The 14145-nt window shown below is 45.1% G+C and overlaps 1 protein-coding gene across 1 annotated transcript in view; it reads right to left on the minus strand.

Moving 5' to 3' along the window:
• Positions 1–14145, minus strand: part of SLC4A11 (solute carrier family 4 member 11) — a 125380-nt gene that overhangs the window by 9293 nt on the left and 101942 nt on the right. Inside the window, 4 exon segments of the mRNA XM_087935667.1 lie at positions 2015–2188; positions 4290–4458; positions 7542–7648; positions 9802–10018. Of these exon segments, the coding sequence (XP_087791793.1) occupies positions 2015–2188; positions 4290–4458; positions 7542–7648; positions 9802–10018 (667 nt within the window).

Genomic DNA, 14145 nt, shown 5'->3' on the forward strand with positions numbered 1-14145 from the left:
GTTGTTAACAAATTTGAATGCCACCCCTGAGGACCATTGCAACATGGTCACGTGATCAATATTGCAATGCTTTTGTATTTATGTATTTATGATGGTTGTTGTATCTTGAGATCACGTGGTCGATATTTGTAACTCATAACGAGCAAAGTTAATGGGGGGGGGAGCCAGATTTGTTTAATGACTGCACATGTCAACTAAAATACTACTCCTTTGGTCTTTTTAGTTGCCATCAGAAAGGGATTGGGGAAACCAGTGCATTCCTTAAATGCTCCAGATAATTGCTAGGCAGCTGAAGCTGTTGGCGCGCAAGATTATTACTGGAGAGCCTGATTGATGACTCTAGGCTATGGATGTGTCCCATTGGAGAATATACATCCAGGGGGGTGGAGAGGGAAGACCAGGGTCAAGGGTGAGATGAATGAAGTGTCAGAGTCGGCTGCACCCAGGTAACGCCAACATGGTCACTCCTAATAAATCACTTTTTTTACTCTGAGGGTCGCGGCTAGAGACGTGTGATTTGAATGGGGGTGTATTGTTGGAGCCCTGACAGCACAATTCACTTAACAACCATTGTGTTTCGCTTCGCAACTGTCGTGGAAAAGATCATGAAAATGGGGTGAAACTCCCTTCATAGCCGCCTTGCTTAGCAACAGGAATTTTTGGAACAATTGGGGATGTAAATTGAGGATTACTTCTACAATGATTACCCACCCACCCACCCCCAAAAAACCAACCCACCAATAATGCTTCCCAAAGAAGAAATAAATGTCTAAAAACATATTGCGTTTAAGATAAACTCAGCATCGGGAAAGAAAAAAGGCCGATTAACAAATAAAGAGAGCAAAATGCCAAACAGCAAACAAATATAAGCGACGTAACATTAATTGCATGATTCACATCTGGGTATTAAATCTATAGAAATAGGTTGCGCTTTTTTTTTTTTTTTAGGACTTTTGAAAAACCCCCCCACAAATGACTCATATCCTGAATCTGCTCATTCAAATCAGAAGTTGTTTTCCACTTGTATAAAATGATTTGCCGTGCTGAGCCCTCAGCCAGTCACTTTAGGACAGGGGTCTCCAACCTTGGCAGCTTTAAGACTTGCGGTCTGCAGCTGGCTGGAGAATTCTGGGAGTTGAAGTCCGCAAGTCTTAAAGTTGCCCAGTTTGGAGAACTCTGCTCAGGGATAGGATTCAGACGGTTCGCACCGGTTCATGAGACCTGGTTTCTGAGCCGTTTGGTGAACTGGTTGTTGGAAGAAATCACTAGGGCAGAGAACCAGCTGTTAAATTATTGGCTTCAACTGACGCTTTTTTCCTGTTTTATTTTTCTTCTTGTTTTATTAGGGTAGGGGAAGCAAATTTGCCGCACGGCTGCCAACCTGCTTGCTGACGGCCTGATCCCTTGAGAAAAAAAAATGGCATTTCTTACTTTTTAAAAAGTTAACTAAATAATTAAAAAAAAATATTTAGGGACAAAGCAATGAAAATTTATTGATTTGCTTATTTGTTGAATTTCGCCCATGGCGACTCGAGGCAGCTAACAGAATGTAAAACCGTATTTAAAACCAAAACATAAAAACTAACAAAAAGAATCAAATTAATAAATATAATAGAACAAAATTACTACTGATCCTCCCATCACTCCTTATCACCTGTCCCCTCCCACTTGTGACTGTAGGACTGTAACTTTGTCGCTTGTATCCTTACGATTTATATGGACTGTTTCCTAGTCTGATTTGATGGCTTATTGTACCCTGTGACTATTATTAAGTGGTGCACCTGATGATTCTTGACTCTTGACGAATGTATTTTTTCTTTTATGTACACTGAGAGCATTTGCACCAAAGACAAATTCCTTGTGGGTCTAATCACACTTGGCCAATAAAGAATTCATTCATTCATTCATTCATTCATTCATTCATTCATTCATTCATTCATTCATTCATCCATTTCACAGCCATCAGATGGCTCTGGACTCAACCCAAACAGAGCGACTTCTTCCCAGGACTTACGTCTCATAGATGTGTCCGTTCTCAACTCTTTCCTCCACGTAGGCCAGGGCCCGGACGTGCATCGGTGAGTGAGGAAAAGCCGCGTGGATCCAGGGTAATCCGAAGACGGAGAGCCCCGTGTTGATCAGTGCTACCAGGAGCAGGTCCCAGTGATAAGCTGTCCCCTTCACCAACCTGGAATAAAATCTTTGTTAGAATCAAGATTCAGCGTAGGAACCCAGCCGGGACCAGGCCAGAACCATCTGTAACCCAAGAATCAGAACAATTTGGGTCTCCAATAGAAGAGAAGAATTGTGGCTCGGGGTTGAACTTTACTATGGGGTCCTTGGTGCTCTCTCTGACCTTGGCTGGTTTTTTGCAGACATTTTGTGACCCAACTATGTAATGTCGTCAATGCTAGAAGAGGGAGGAGGACGACTGTGGAGTCCTTGGTGCTCTCTGAACTTGGTGGTTTTTATTGCACTTTTCATGACCCAACTAGGTAACATTATCAGTGCTGGAAGGGAGTGGGGTTTGTGGAGAAGAGGAGGAGGTGGAGGAAGACGACTATCGGGTCCTTCGTGTTGGTGGTTTTCTTGCAGACATTTCGTTACCAAACTAGGTAACAGCATCATGCTAGAAAGGATTGAGTTTTACCAGGAGGAGAAGGAGGAGGAGGAGGAGGAGGAGGAGGAGGAGGAGAACGACGATGACTGTGGGGTCCTTGATGCTCTCTGAGTTTGGTGGTTTTCTTGCAGACATTTCATTACCAAACTCGGCAACAGCGCTGATAATGTTATCTAGTTGGGTAATAAAATGTCTGCAAGAATGCAACCAAACTCAGAGAGTACCAAAGACCCCACATTTAATGTCTCATTAGCAAAACCTTGCCTTTAGCAAAGTTTATCTAGCTGTGGAACATCTTCAAATTTAATACTTAAAAATCAATTTCTAGTTGCATAATTTAATGAGCAAGGGAGGCAGAGTACTTTATAAATTCTACGGACCAACTTCCAGAGCTGTTGTAAGAGCCATGGTGGTGCAATGGTTAGAAAGCAGTATTGCAGGCAAACTCTGCCGGCTGCCAGAAGTTCGATCCTAACCGGCTCAAGGTTGACTCAGCCTTCCAGCCTTCTGAGGTGGGTAAAATGAGGACCCAGATTGTTGGGGGCAAGAGGCTGACTCTATAAACTGCTTTAAAGCACTGTGAAGTCTAAGTGCTATTGTTATTCCTATCTGCTTATCTACATAGCTAGCTGGCTACTGTATACAGAATCTTATCCTATCCTATCCCATCTTATCCTGTTCTTATTCTCTTATTCTATTCTTATTCTATATTGTACCTTATCTATCTATCCATCTGAGCCCTGGGTGGCGCAATGGTTAGAAAGCAGTATTGCAGGCTAATTCTGCCGACTGCCGGCAGTTCAATCCTGACTGGCTCAAGGTTGACTCAGCCTTCCGTCCTTCCAAGGTGGGTAAAATGAGGACCCAGATTGTTGGGGGCAAGAGGCTGGCTCTGTAAACTGCTTAGAGAGGGCTATAAAAGCACTATGAAGCAGTATATAAGTGCTGTTGCTATCTTCCTTCCTTCCTTCCTTTCTCCCTTCCTTCCTCCTGGGAGAAGCAGTAAGATAATGAGGAGATCCTGGCACAGCTGATCATCCGAACAGCTGATCGCTCTTCCTTCCTTCCTTCCTTCCTTCCTTCCTTCCTTCCTTCCTTCCTTCCTCCCTCCCTCCCTCCCTCCCTCCTGGGAGAAGCAGTAAGACAGTGAGGAGATCCTGGCACAGCTGATCATCCGAACAGCTGATCGTTCTCTCCTTCCTTCCTTCCTTCCTTCCTTCCTTCCTTCCTTCCTTCCTTCCTTCCTTCCTTCCTTCCCTTTCTCATTCTCCTTCCTGGTGATGCAGTGGTTAAAATGCCGTATTGCAGGCTAAGTCTGCCCACTGCCGGCAGTTCGATCCTGACTGGCTCAAGGTTGACTCAGCCTTCCCTCCTTCCGAGGCGGGTCAAATGAGGACCCAGATTGTTGGGGGGGTCAAGAGGCTGGCTCTGCAAACCGCTTAGAGCGGGCTATAAAAGCGCTACGAAGCGGTATATAAGTCTGCGTGCCATTGCTGTTCAGAAATGCCGCAGAAACCCGTCATCCGAGTTAGCGCTGGCTGCAGGTGAGGCCCATTGCCAACTCTGTGCATCCTCAGAGATCCCTCGTTTCGTTCCAAGACGGGGGGCTTCAGCCGGAGAATCCGAACCTGAAACCCAAAAGCCGACGGGCCGCGATGGAGAGACCTACCTGTTCTCTGGGGCGTTGGTGAGCGAGGCCACGATGTTTTGCTCTATGAAGAAGAGCATAGAGAGGAGGAACCCCAGGCCCATGGCGCTCATCACCGAGCCAAGGTGGAGATCCTTCAAGGGAGCCAAGACGAACAAGCTCTCCGACTGGTTGTAGTTAAATTTGGACACTGGCGGGGGGGAAAAACGGGGGAAAGTGAACAGACCCACGATAACGGGGTGGGCGCTACATCAATGGAAGAGAAAGTATATTTGCTCGTTCGTGTATTAACTGCAGCCAGAATTGCATTTGCTCAAAATTCTTACTGATTCCTACTGATAAAAACTGTGATTAGAAAAACTATTAGAGTGTGCAGGAAGGAGTAGAACAACACGTGCAATTAAGGAGAAGGAGCAAACTGAATATTGTAAGAGATGGGAACTATTTTAGCGATGGCTAGAGAAAAAAAAATACGAAAGCTAGAAATAGCTGATAGATCAGCGAAATATAAAAAAAACAGGTTTACAGAATTAAACGTGCTAAGAAGAGGAGTGTTATAGTAACATAGTAATTAATATTGTACATTAATCAGATAAGAATAAGATAGGAATAGAGAATTAATACCTAAGTAATGAACATGGATGTAAATTTTAATTGTTATTGCATAAGATATGTCTACCCGTTCAACGGGTGATGACTTTTATGTACCTTAAATAATTTTTGTTTTACACACGCATACACAAAAAGAAGAGATTGTAGAGCCATTTGCCCAGAATAGTAAGGTTAAGGGTGTCCAGCCTTAGCAACTTTCAAGACTTGTGGAGTTCAACTGCCAGATTTCCCCAGACAGCCATTCCCTCCCTTCTTCCTGGGGGCGGAAGTTTTAATTTAAAAGGACCAGGAGACGATGAGTTCTAGTCCCAGCTTAGGCACAAAAGCTGGCTTTGTGACTTTGGGCCAATCACCAAAGGACGGGAGTTCTAGTTCTATCTTTGACATGAAAGCTGGCTGGGTGACTGTGGGCCAATCACCAGATGATGGTGAGTTCTAGTCCTGCCTTAGGCCTGAAAGCCAACTAGGTGACTTTGGGCCAGTCACCAGGAGATGGTGAGTTCTAGTCCTACCTTAGGCACGAGAACCAGCTGGGTGACTTTGGGCCAATCAACAGGTGACGGTGAGTTCTAGTCCTGCCTTAGGCCTGAAAGCCAACTAGGTGACTTTGGGCCAGTCACCAGGAGATGGTGAGTTCTAGTCCTACCTTAGGCACGAGAGCCAGCTGGGTGACTTTGGGCCAATCAACAGGTGATGGTGAGTTCTAGTCCTGCCTTAGGCCTGAAAACCAACTAGGTGACTTTCACTCAATCACCAGGCGATGGTGAGTTCTAGTCCCCTCCTAGCCCCGAAAGCCAGCTGGGTGACTTTGGACCAGTCCTTCTCTCTCAGCCCAACCCACCTCAGAAGTTTGTCGTTGTGGGGAAAATACAAAGGCGAAGGACCTATGAGGTATGTTCACCACTTCGAGTGGTATACAAACAGTAATGAAGGCAGGATACAAATAAATAGCTTAAAAAAAGAAATAAAACAAACAGGCATCGAGGCGCCTCTTCCCTCTTCGCAGCCGTGATGGATTTTGTGCATCCTTTCCAGGGCAAAGCAAAATCAAGGGATGCTTGAAAGCACGGAGAAGTTGTCGCTTTGCAGCGAGGGAGAGCAAGGACACTGTTGTGTCAAGTCAACACATCTGCAGAGGTTTTGCCCCTTTCCGGTTCCAGGCGGGTGGAAATGCGACCCGCACAAAAGGGAGGAGGGGGGGGGCAGCGCCGGAGTTCTTCATTCCCTTTCATCCCCGTCCGCACATTTCCAACCGACGTCATTCAGAGGATGGAGAATTGGGTTTTTCCCTTCCTCCTGCGGAAAAGATGATCCGCTGGACCCCAACGGCAGCCGTGGATAATATTTTAGATTTCCTTCGACGTCTGATGCTCCTAAGGCAGCAGATGTTCCGGACTGTTTGCGCCGTTTTAACGAGCAAAATACAAAACAGCAGCATAAAAAGACCCCCCCCCCCCCAAAAAAAATATCAAAGCTGGAGGGGAAAAAAACTCCATCAAACTCATCTCTTTTGCACCACCTGTCTGTCCGTCAGCGGTTCTTCCGGCCTCTGGAAAGTGAGGTAGTTGTTTTGCTGGATGCCAGAATAATTGAGTGTGTGGGGAAAATAAAAGGGGTTTTTTCTTCTTCTCAAAAATAAAACAACCACCCCCACAACCCGTCAGTAAAGGTGCCTTTTTCCACGATAGCGAAATTAAACGGTGGACTAGAATCATTTGGAGAATTGAATATTCTGCGAATAGATGCTCGTTGTGGAGCGAGGAATTATAGGTACGAGTTCAAAGGAACACCGCTCAGGCCGAGATTGGAAAATTTCTGGTTATCGAGATATTGATCGGAACTCGGGTTGTTTGGCAGGACTAGAACTCCCAGTCTCCTGGTGATTGGTCCAAAGTTACCCAACTGGCTTTCATGCCTTAGGCAAAACTAGAACTGACCGTCTCCTGGTGATTGGCCCAAGGTCACCCAACCGGCTTTCAGGCCTAAGGCGGGACTAGAACTCCCCATCTCCTGGTGATTGGCCCAAAGTCACCCATCCAGTTTTCATGGCTAATGCGGCACTAGAACTCCCTGTTTCCTGTTGATTGGCTCAGTCACCCATCCAGGTTTCATATCTAAGAGAGGACTAGAACTCATCGTGTCCTGGTGATTGGCCCAAAGTTACCCAACTGGCTTTCATGCCTAAGGCAGGACTAGAACTCCCAATCTACTGGTGATTGGTTGAAAGTTACCCATCCGGCTTTCATGCCTAAAGTGGGACTAGAACTCACCGTCTCCTGGTGATTGGCCCAAAGTCACCCAGCCGGTCATTAACAACCGCAGCAAGAATGGGGAGAAAACTCACTTAACAACTTTCTCAGTTAGCCACAGAAATGCCTGGTTCCATTGCAGTTAACTTGCAACTACTAACTTGCAACTAAGTACTACTCATACTTTTCGACTCGCAATATTATCTTAAAATAACCCTACCATAAAACAGAATTAGCTCCTCTGGTAGTGATTCCAGCCTGGTTTACCTAGCAAGGCAGACGCCATCTTGCAACGACACAGAGTCGTTTGCCACGAGGACATTTGTGGCAAATCAATTCCATGGATAAATCAAGGCTGGGAATTCCCTACTCCCTTCCACTTCAACCCCACCCAACCCCTGAGAGAACTTACTTTTTATTTCCTCAAAGAAGTGGGATCCGATCACAGAGAAGGTGAGGACAGAAATGGGCAGCGCACAATCCGAGAGGATCTCGCGGACGCGCGGATGGAGGTAGGGGCTGCAACGAAATTAGAAACACCGAATTAGGACTCCGCTCCAGCTCCTGCCCTGTTGAAGGTGGTTGAAAGATCGGGATGAAACTCCCAACGATTGCTATACATTTTTTTAAATTTTTATTCTTTAAACATCTCTTTAAGCTAACGATGTGATTTCAGGTTGTAGCCTACGTACATAATCATAATTACACGTTCGGCTTTCTGATTCAGTTTCGCATGGTATCATTTACCTACTCCATTTTTCTTTTAACAGCTCCCAACTATTGCCGGCCCAGAGGAAATGACCTTGCCTCAGCTACTCAAGGAGAATCATTAGGACATCTTCAAGTGGCATGTTGGCCAAGTTTTCAAGGTTGGTCAAGATGCCAACGCCCATGCCCGTCACTCAGCCTCCCTCTCTCTCTCTGTTGAGTTCTGTTGAACAAGGTTCAGAGTGTAGGAGTTTTCCTTGGAGAAATGATGGTCCGTGGGGGTCTGTGGTGCTCTCTGAGCTTGGCTGTCTTCTTTCAGATGTTTCATGACCCAACTAGGTAACATCATTAGCGCTAGAAGGGAGTGGGCTTTGTAGAGAGGAGGAGGGAGGAGGAGGAGAAGGAGGAGGAGGGAGAAAAAGGAGGAGGAGGAAGAGGAGGGAGAAGGAGGAGAAGAGGGAGGAGGAGGAGGAGGAGGAGGAGGAGGAGGAGGAGGAGGAGGAGGAAGAAGAAGAAGAAGAAGAAGAAGAAGAAGAAGAAGAAGAAGAAGAAGAAGAAGAAGAAGAAGAAGAAGAAGAAGAAGAAGAAGAAGAAGAAGAAGAAGAAGAAGAAGAAGAAGAAGAAGAAGAAGAAGAAGAAGAAGAAGAAGAAGAAGAAGAACTACTGTAGGGTCCTTGGTGCTCTCTGAGCTTGGTGGTTTTATTGCAGACGTTTCATGACCCAACTAGGTAAAATAATCAGTGCTAGAAGGGAGTGGGAAGAGGAGGAGGAGGAGGAGGAGGAAAGAGGGGGAGAAAAAGGAGGAGGAGGGAGAAGGAGGAGAAGAGGAGGAAGAAGGAAGAGGAGGACTGCCCTCTGAGATTTGTGATTTTCTTATACACCAGGGGTCCCCAAACCTAGCAAGACTTCAACTCCCAGAATTTTCCAGCCAGCATAGCTTAAAGTCTTAAAGTTGCCAAATTTGGAGGTCTCTGCTACAGACATTTCATGACCCAGCTTGGTAACATCATCAGTGCTACAAGGGAATGAGATTTGCTCTCTGCTTATACACAAGTGGATTGCCCTGTGGTGTTGGAGGTTGTGTTGTTTTCTTCTTGGTACTTTCTTGATTTAGGCTATTGTTTATTGTTAGCCCGTTTGTCTAAGATGGCGGTTCCTCCTACCACGTTCCTTTAACCCTATCAACGGGCTCTTTGGAGCCCCGTCACCACATTTTTTTGCCGTTTTGGAACGATCGGTTCCACTCTCCCATGCGGATCGTTCTCTTACACCGTTTTTTTTTTGTCCCAGACTTCCAAAATGGAGCATCATTTCTCAACCGTGCCGACTTCAAGAGGCCTGGCTGGGGGATTCTGGGAGTTGAAGTCCACAAGCCTTAAAAGTTTCCCTGTTTGGAGACAGCACACCCCCCCACTCCAAATCTAGATGGCTGGCTGGGGGATTCTGGGAGTTGAAGTCCACGCGTCTGCAAGTTGCCGAGGTTGAGAAAACACCGATGGGGAGAAACGGCCAGCGGGCCCCATGCACACAATTTACACCGGAAGGTAGCTTATGTCAACTCATAAAAGATTCCTATGCTTGTTTTAGTAGTTGCCATTAAAAAAGGGGGTCAGGAAGGAATCTGGAAGAGCAGTGCAGTAAAGCGAAAGAACATTCCAACTCTTTATCTTTAAAAGATTGTAACTAAACTACCAGAGTTTTTGCCCACGAATATATTTAATTGGAGAATGTGATTGATGACGCCCAGCTTGTGAAGGTGTTCAGTTGGAGAATGTGATTGATGACACACCCAGGGGAGAGGGAGGAAACAGGGTCCCAGGGGACTGTAAATGACACAGGCCAGATTTGGCTTCATACCGGACAGGGCCAGGATGTCGCCTCTAATGACTCCTTCGAGGTTTTTTGAAGCTTGGCTCGGGAATCATGATTTAATTAGGGCAATTGCTGGAATCCCGACAGCTTACCTTTTCTTGAACTGATAGAGAGTGTGACCAAGCCACAACGTCCCCAACATCAACATGAGACTCAAAACGGCCGTTTCTCGCCCCTCATGCGGGGTGCCCGAAGGACCGTCGCTCTGATTTCCCATCGACGAACGTTCGGTGGAGATGTTCAGCAATAAGTTGGTGTTGTTGATGGTCAAACTGTGAGATCTTGGGCCGTGGTAGTAGTTTGTAAAAACTGGAAAAAGAAAAACATACAGACATACATACACATAAAGATAAAGATAAATATATATCAATCACCCCTTTATTTAGACCCATGGACACATTTTGTTGTGGCCCGCTGGCAGCTAGCAGAGCTGGCAGCAGAGTCGGACAGTAGTGAGGAAGTTGGGGAGGAACGTGGGCCAGTCCTGGAGGCTGAGGAAGGCTCGGACAAGGGCTCTGTGTCGGAGGCAGAGATGGGGCCAGGGCCGTCCGACAGTTATCAGCTGCATTTGGAGCCGGAGCTCAGTGGGGCAGAGGAACAGCTGGAGCCTGTTCCCAGTGTGCGCATGCACAGAGCTGCCAGGAGAAGGGAACAGTTAAGGAACAAGGGTCGACTCGGGAGTAAGGCCACAGGTGGACGGTGAATGGCCCCTCCCATGGGGATTAAAAGAGGAGCGAAAGGGGAGGGGGCTTTTGTAGGAAACAATTCGTTCGTTGCAGCTGTGTGAAGATCTGCCTGTGCATCTCAGAGACTCTTTACCGAGCCCTTCCTTGTCAGCACTGCGTTTGGAAATAGTTACTTGGCCGCTCTCCAAGCTAGATCAGGTCTGTGCTCCAAATTACACCCTTGAAAGACCGTTGGCCAGGCCTTTGGCTGAAGGTGAACGCCAAAAATTCACCTTCATTTAATAAAAGGGGTTTGAGAGTCGGCTTGGTGCTTTTGGGGGAAGCCAAAGCCAAGGTCAGAACACTTTTATCAGAATTCGCTGTTATGCGAATGCTTCACTGGGGAGAAAGGGATTACAAGAGATTAAGCAATTACACAATGAAGAATACGGTCATTATTTGCACAGTACGCTCAATGGCTACTAATGTCTCCAGGCTCCTTTCTATGTGCACAGATAACCCTTGACTTATAGCCATTCATTCAATGACCATTCAAAGTTGTAACGGCGCTAAAAAAAAGCGACTTGCAACTGATAGTCGCACTTGAAATGATGCAGCATCCTCATGGACACGTTATCAAAATTTGAGGGCTCAACAAGTAGCATGTAGAGTATTTATGATAGCTGGAGTATCCTCAGGCTACGTGATTGCCGTTTGTGGCCTTTCCAGCTGGCTTTCGACAAGCGAACACCACGGGGGAGACCAGATTTCTTTTTTTAAGAGTCAGGCAGTGAACAACTTGCAGAGGATTTGGTTAACAACGATGGCAATAAAAGGTCACAAAATTGATTTGCACTTAACGATCGGCTTGCTTAAGCCATGGCGATTCTGATTCCACTTGTAGTAAAAAAAAAATTGAGGACTACCTGTTATTTCTTACACAACGCTTCCTCTCTTATAATCCCTTCCTCTCCAATCTCTTCCCGCTGGCCTGTGGATGGGGAAAGTGGGGGGGGGGGAGTTGGATACAGGACAGCACTTATCTGACCGCTGTCTTTGTAGTAGCTTTTCTTCGTATCCTTCAGGGCTATTCCCCATATTCTCTGGCAGGAATAGCTAACACCCAAGAAGATAGGCTCAAGATCCGGAGGGATCTCGACAAGACTAGAACCCTGGGCCGTATCTCACAAAATGAAATTCAGTGTAGAGAAAAGGAAAGTCCTACACTTAGGCAAGAAAAACCCAAAGGACCCATGTAGATTGGGTGAAACCAGGCTCAATAGCAGGAACTGGGAGAGGGATCTCGGAGTCTGAGTGGACAACCAGCTAAATAGGAGCCAGCCGTGTGCAGCAGCCGCCCAAAAAGCCAACGCAATCCTAAATTGAATTAACAGAGGGATACAATTGAGATCAAGGGAGGTACTAATACCACTCTATAAAGCTTTAGCAAGTCCACACCTAGAACCCTGCATCCAGTTTTGGTCACCACATTATAAAAAAGATGTTGAGACTCTAGAAAAAGGGCAGAGAAGAGCAACCAGGATGATGAGGGGACTGGAGACTAAAACATGAAGAATGGTTACAGGAACTGGACTTGGCTAGTCCAGGGAAGAGAAGGACCAGGGGAGACAGGAGAGCATCTTCCAATATTTGGGGAGGGGCTGCCACAGAGAGGAGGAGGGGGTCAAGGTATTCTCCAAGGCACCAGACAAGGAATAATGGATGGAAACTGAACAAGGAGAGAGATTCAACCTGGAAATAAGGAGAAACTTTCTGACAGGGAGAACAATCAAACCATGGAACAGAAGTTGCCCTCAGAAGTTGTGGGAGCTTCATCCCTGGAAGCTTTGAAGAAAAAACTGGACTCCCATCTGTCAGAAATGGTGTAGGGTCTCCTGCTTGGGTGGGGGGTTGGACTAGATGACCTACGAGGTCCCTTGCAACTCTGATGATCTGTTATTTACGCTCGGTTTCAAAACAAAGCTATTTTGAGTGGGAGATTCTTTGCAAATATGGAGACAAATTTTTACTCCCTTATGACAGAGTGCTACACATCTAAAATTGATGCGAATTTGAAATGCTCCGCAGACTGTCATCATAAATCTCACTATAGGGGAAAGAGGAGTCCTTGTTGTCCCACGAACTGGACCTTGCAGAAGACACCGTCCTGGATCAATTACGTGATGACTCATCCTGAGCCTTTTGCAAAGACAGGTCGTCCTCAATTTACAATGGTTCGTTCAGTGACCGCTTGAAATCACGACATCGTTGAAAAAAGGGGATGTGATCATTTTTGACCATTTTTCCCCCACACTTATGACCACCGTAGCATCCTCACTGTCACGTGACCAAGGTTTGGATGCTTGACTCATATTTATGACGGTTGCATAATTTGATCCGGGGAAGTCAAGTCAAGAGGGAAGCCAGATTCAATTAACAACGGGGTTGGGGTTATCAATTTAACAGCAAAGATTCACTTAATGGCAGTGGCAAAAAAAGGTCATCAAATGAGGCAAAGCTGGCTTAACAAATGTCTCACTTAGTGACATAAATTTGAGGCTCAATTATGGCCGTAAGCCAAGGACTACCTGTATATAGGACACGATATGAGAATTAAAGTCTCTCTTACATAACAGAAGTTTAAATAAAATTAAGCAGGAATGGCTTCCATTCATATTTCATATTAGACAATTAGATAAAAACCAAACATTTATAAAGTATGGTTATTTTTTTAAAAGCCTGCATCAACAGATATTGTAAAATATTGGAGCACAGGAAAGAAAGATGGAAGTCAGAAATTAAATAGTTAACCATATTAATTTTTTTCTTTTTAAATGTTTGTAAATTATAACATAGTGGAAGTTTGAGGCATTAAAACTCAAAACTTTATGCTACTTTTAGCTTTTTTTTTAAAGCAAATTTTATTGATTTTAATAACAAAGACACAAAACAAAACATCATTAAACATTAAAAACATAAAACCTCTTTCCATTATAAATCTTTACAAGGCAGGTAACACATTATTTTATATCACATTCTTCTAATTTATCCCATTTCCATATAAACACGTAAATTCCCTTTAACAAATTTCACATTATTTCTCTTTACTCTTATTCAATAACCTTTCTTTTCTAATTTATCTGCTATTCAATCATCACATTTATATTTTCCTCTGGCTTGTTTATAGTTATTCTCATCATCATACTTTTAGCTTTATATAAAGTAACATATGTCATAAAAAAAAACTTGATATACTCAGCTCAATACCTTTTATTAATGTTATATTTATCAATAACCGTGTTAACTTCAGGAATTACAATACTGGAAACACATCAACGAGAGAAGCAACCTGGAATTAAGAAGGAACTTCCGGAGAGTGAGGACAATTGACCAGCGGAATGACCTGCCACCAGAAATTGTGGGTGCTCCATCCACTGGAGGCTTTTAAAGAAGAGACTACTATCGAAAATGCTATAGGATCTCCAGTTTGAGCAGGGGGCTGGACTAGATGACCTCCAAGGTGCCTTCCAACTCTTTTATATTCTGGTTACCTGCATCAATGAACGAGAGGAATGGCTTCCCTGCAGAAGTTGTGGCTGCTGCGCCATCATTGGAGGTTTTTCCAAGATGAGGCTGGATAGTAATTTGTAACGGCATAGGGTTCCCCCCTACCTGAGCGGGGGGGAAAGGGGTTGGACTAGATGACCTCTAAGGCCCCATCCACCTCTGTTAGCCTGTATACAAAACGCTACCTTTCATCTTTCCCTTCCC

Source organism: Pseudonaja textilis, chromosome 6 (assembly GCF_049901715.1).
Source record: "Pseudonaja textilis isolate UNSWEBS1 chromosome 6, rPseTex1.2, whole genome shotgun sequence".
Taxonomy (NCBI): domain Eukaryota; kingdom Metazoa; phylum Chordata; class Lepidosauria; order Squamata; family Elapidae; genus Pseudonaja; species Pseudonaja textilis.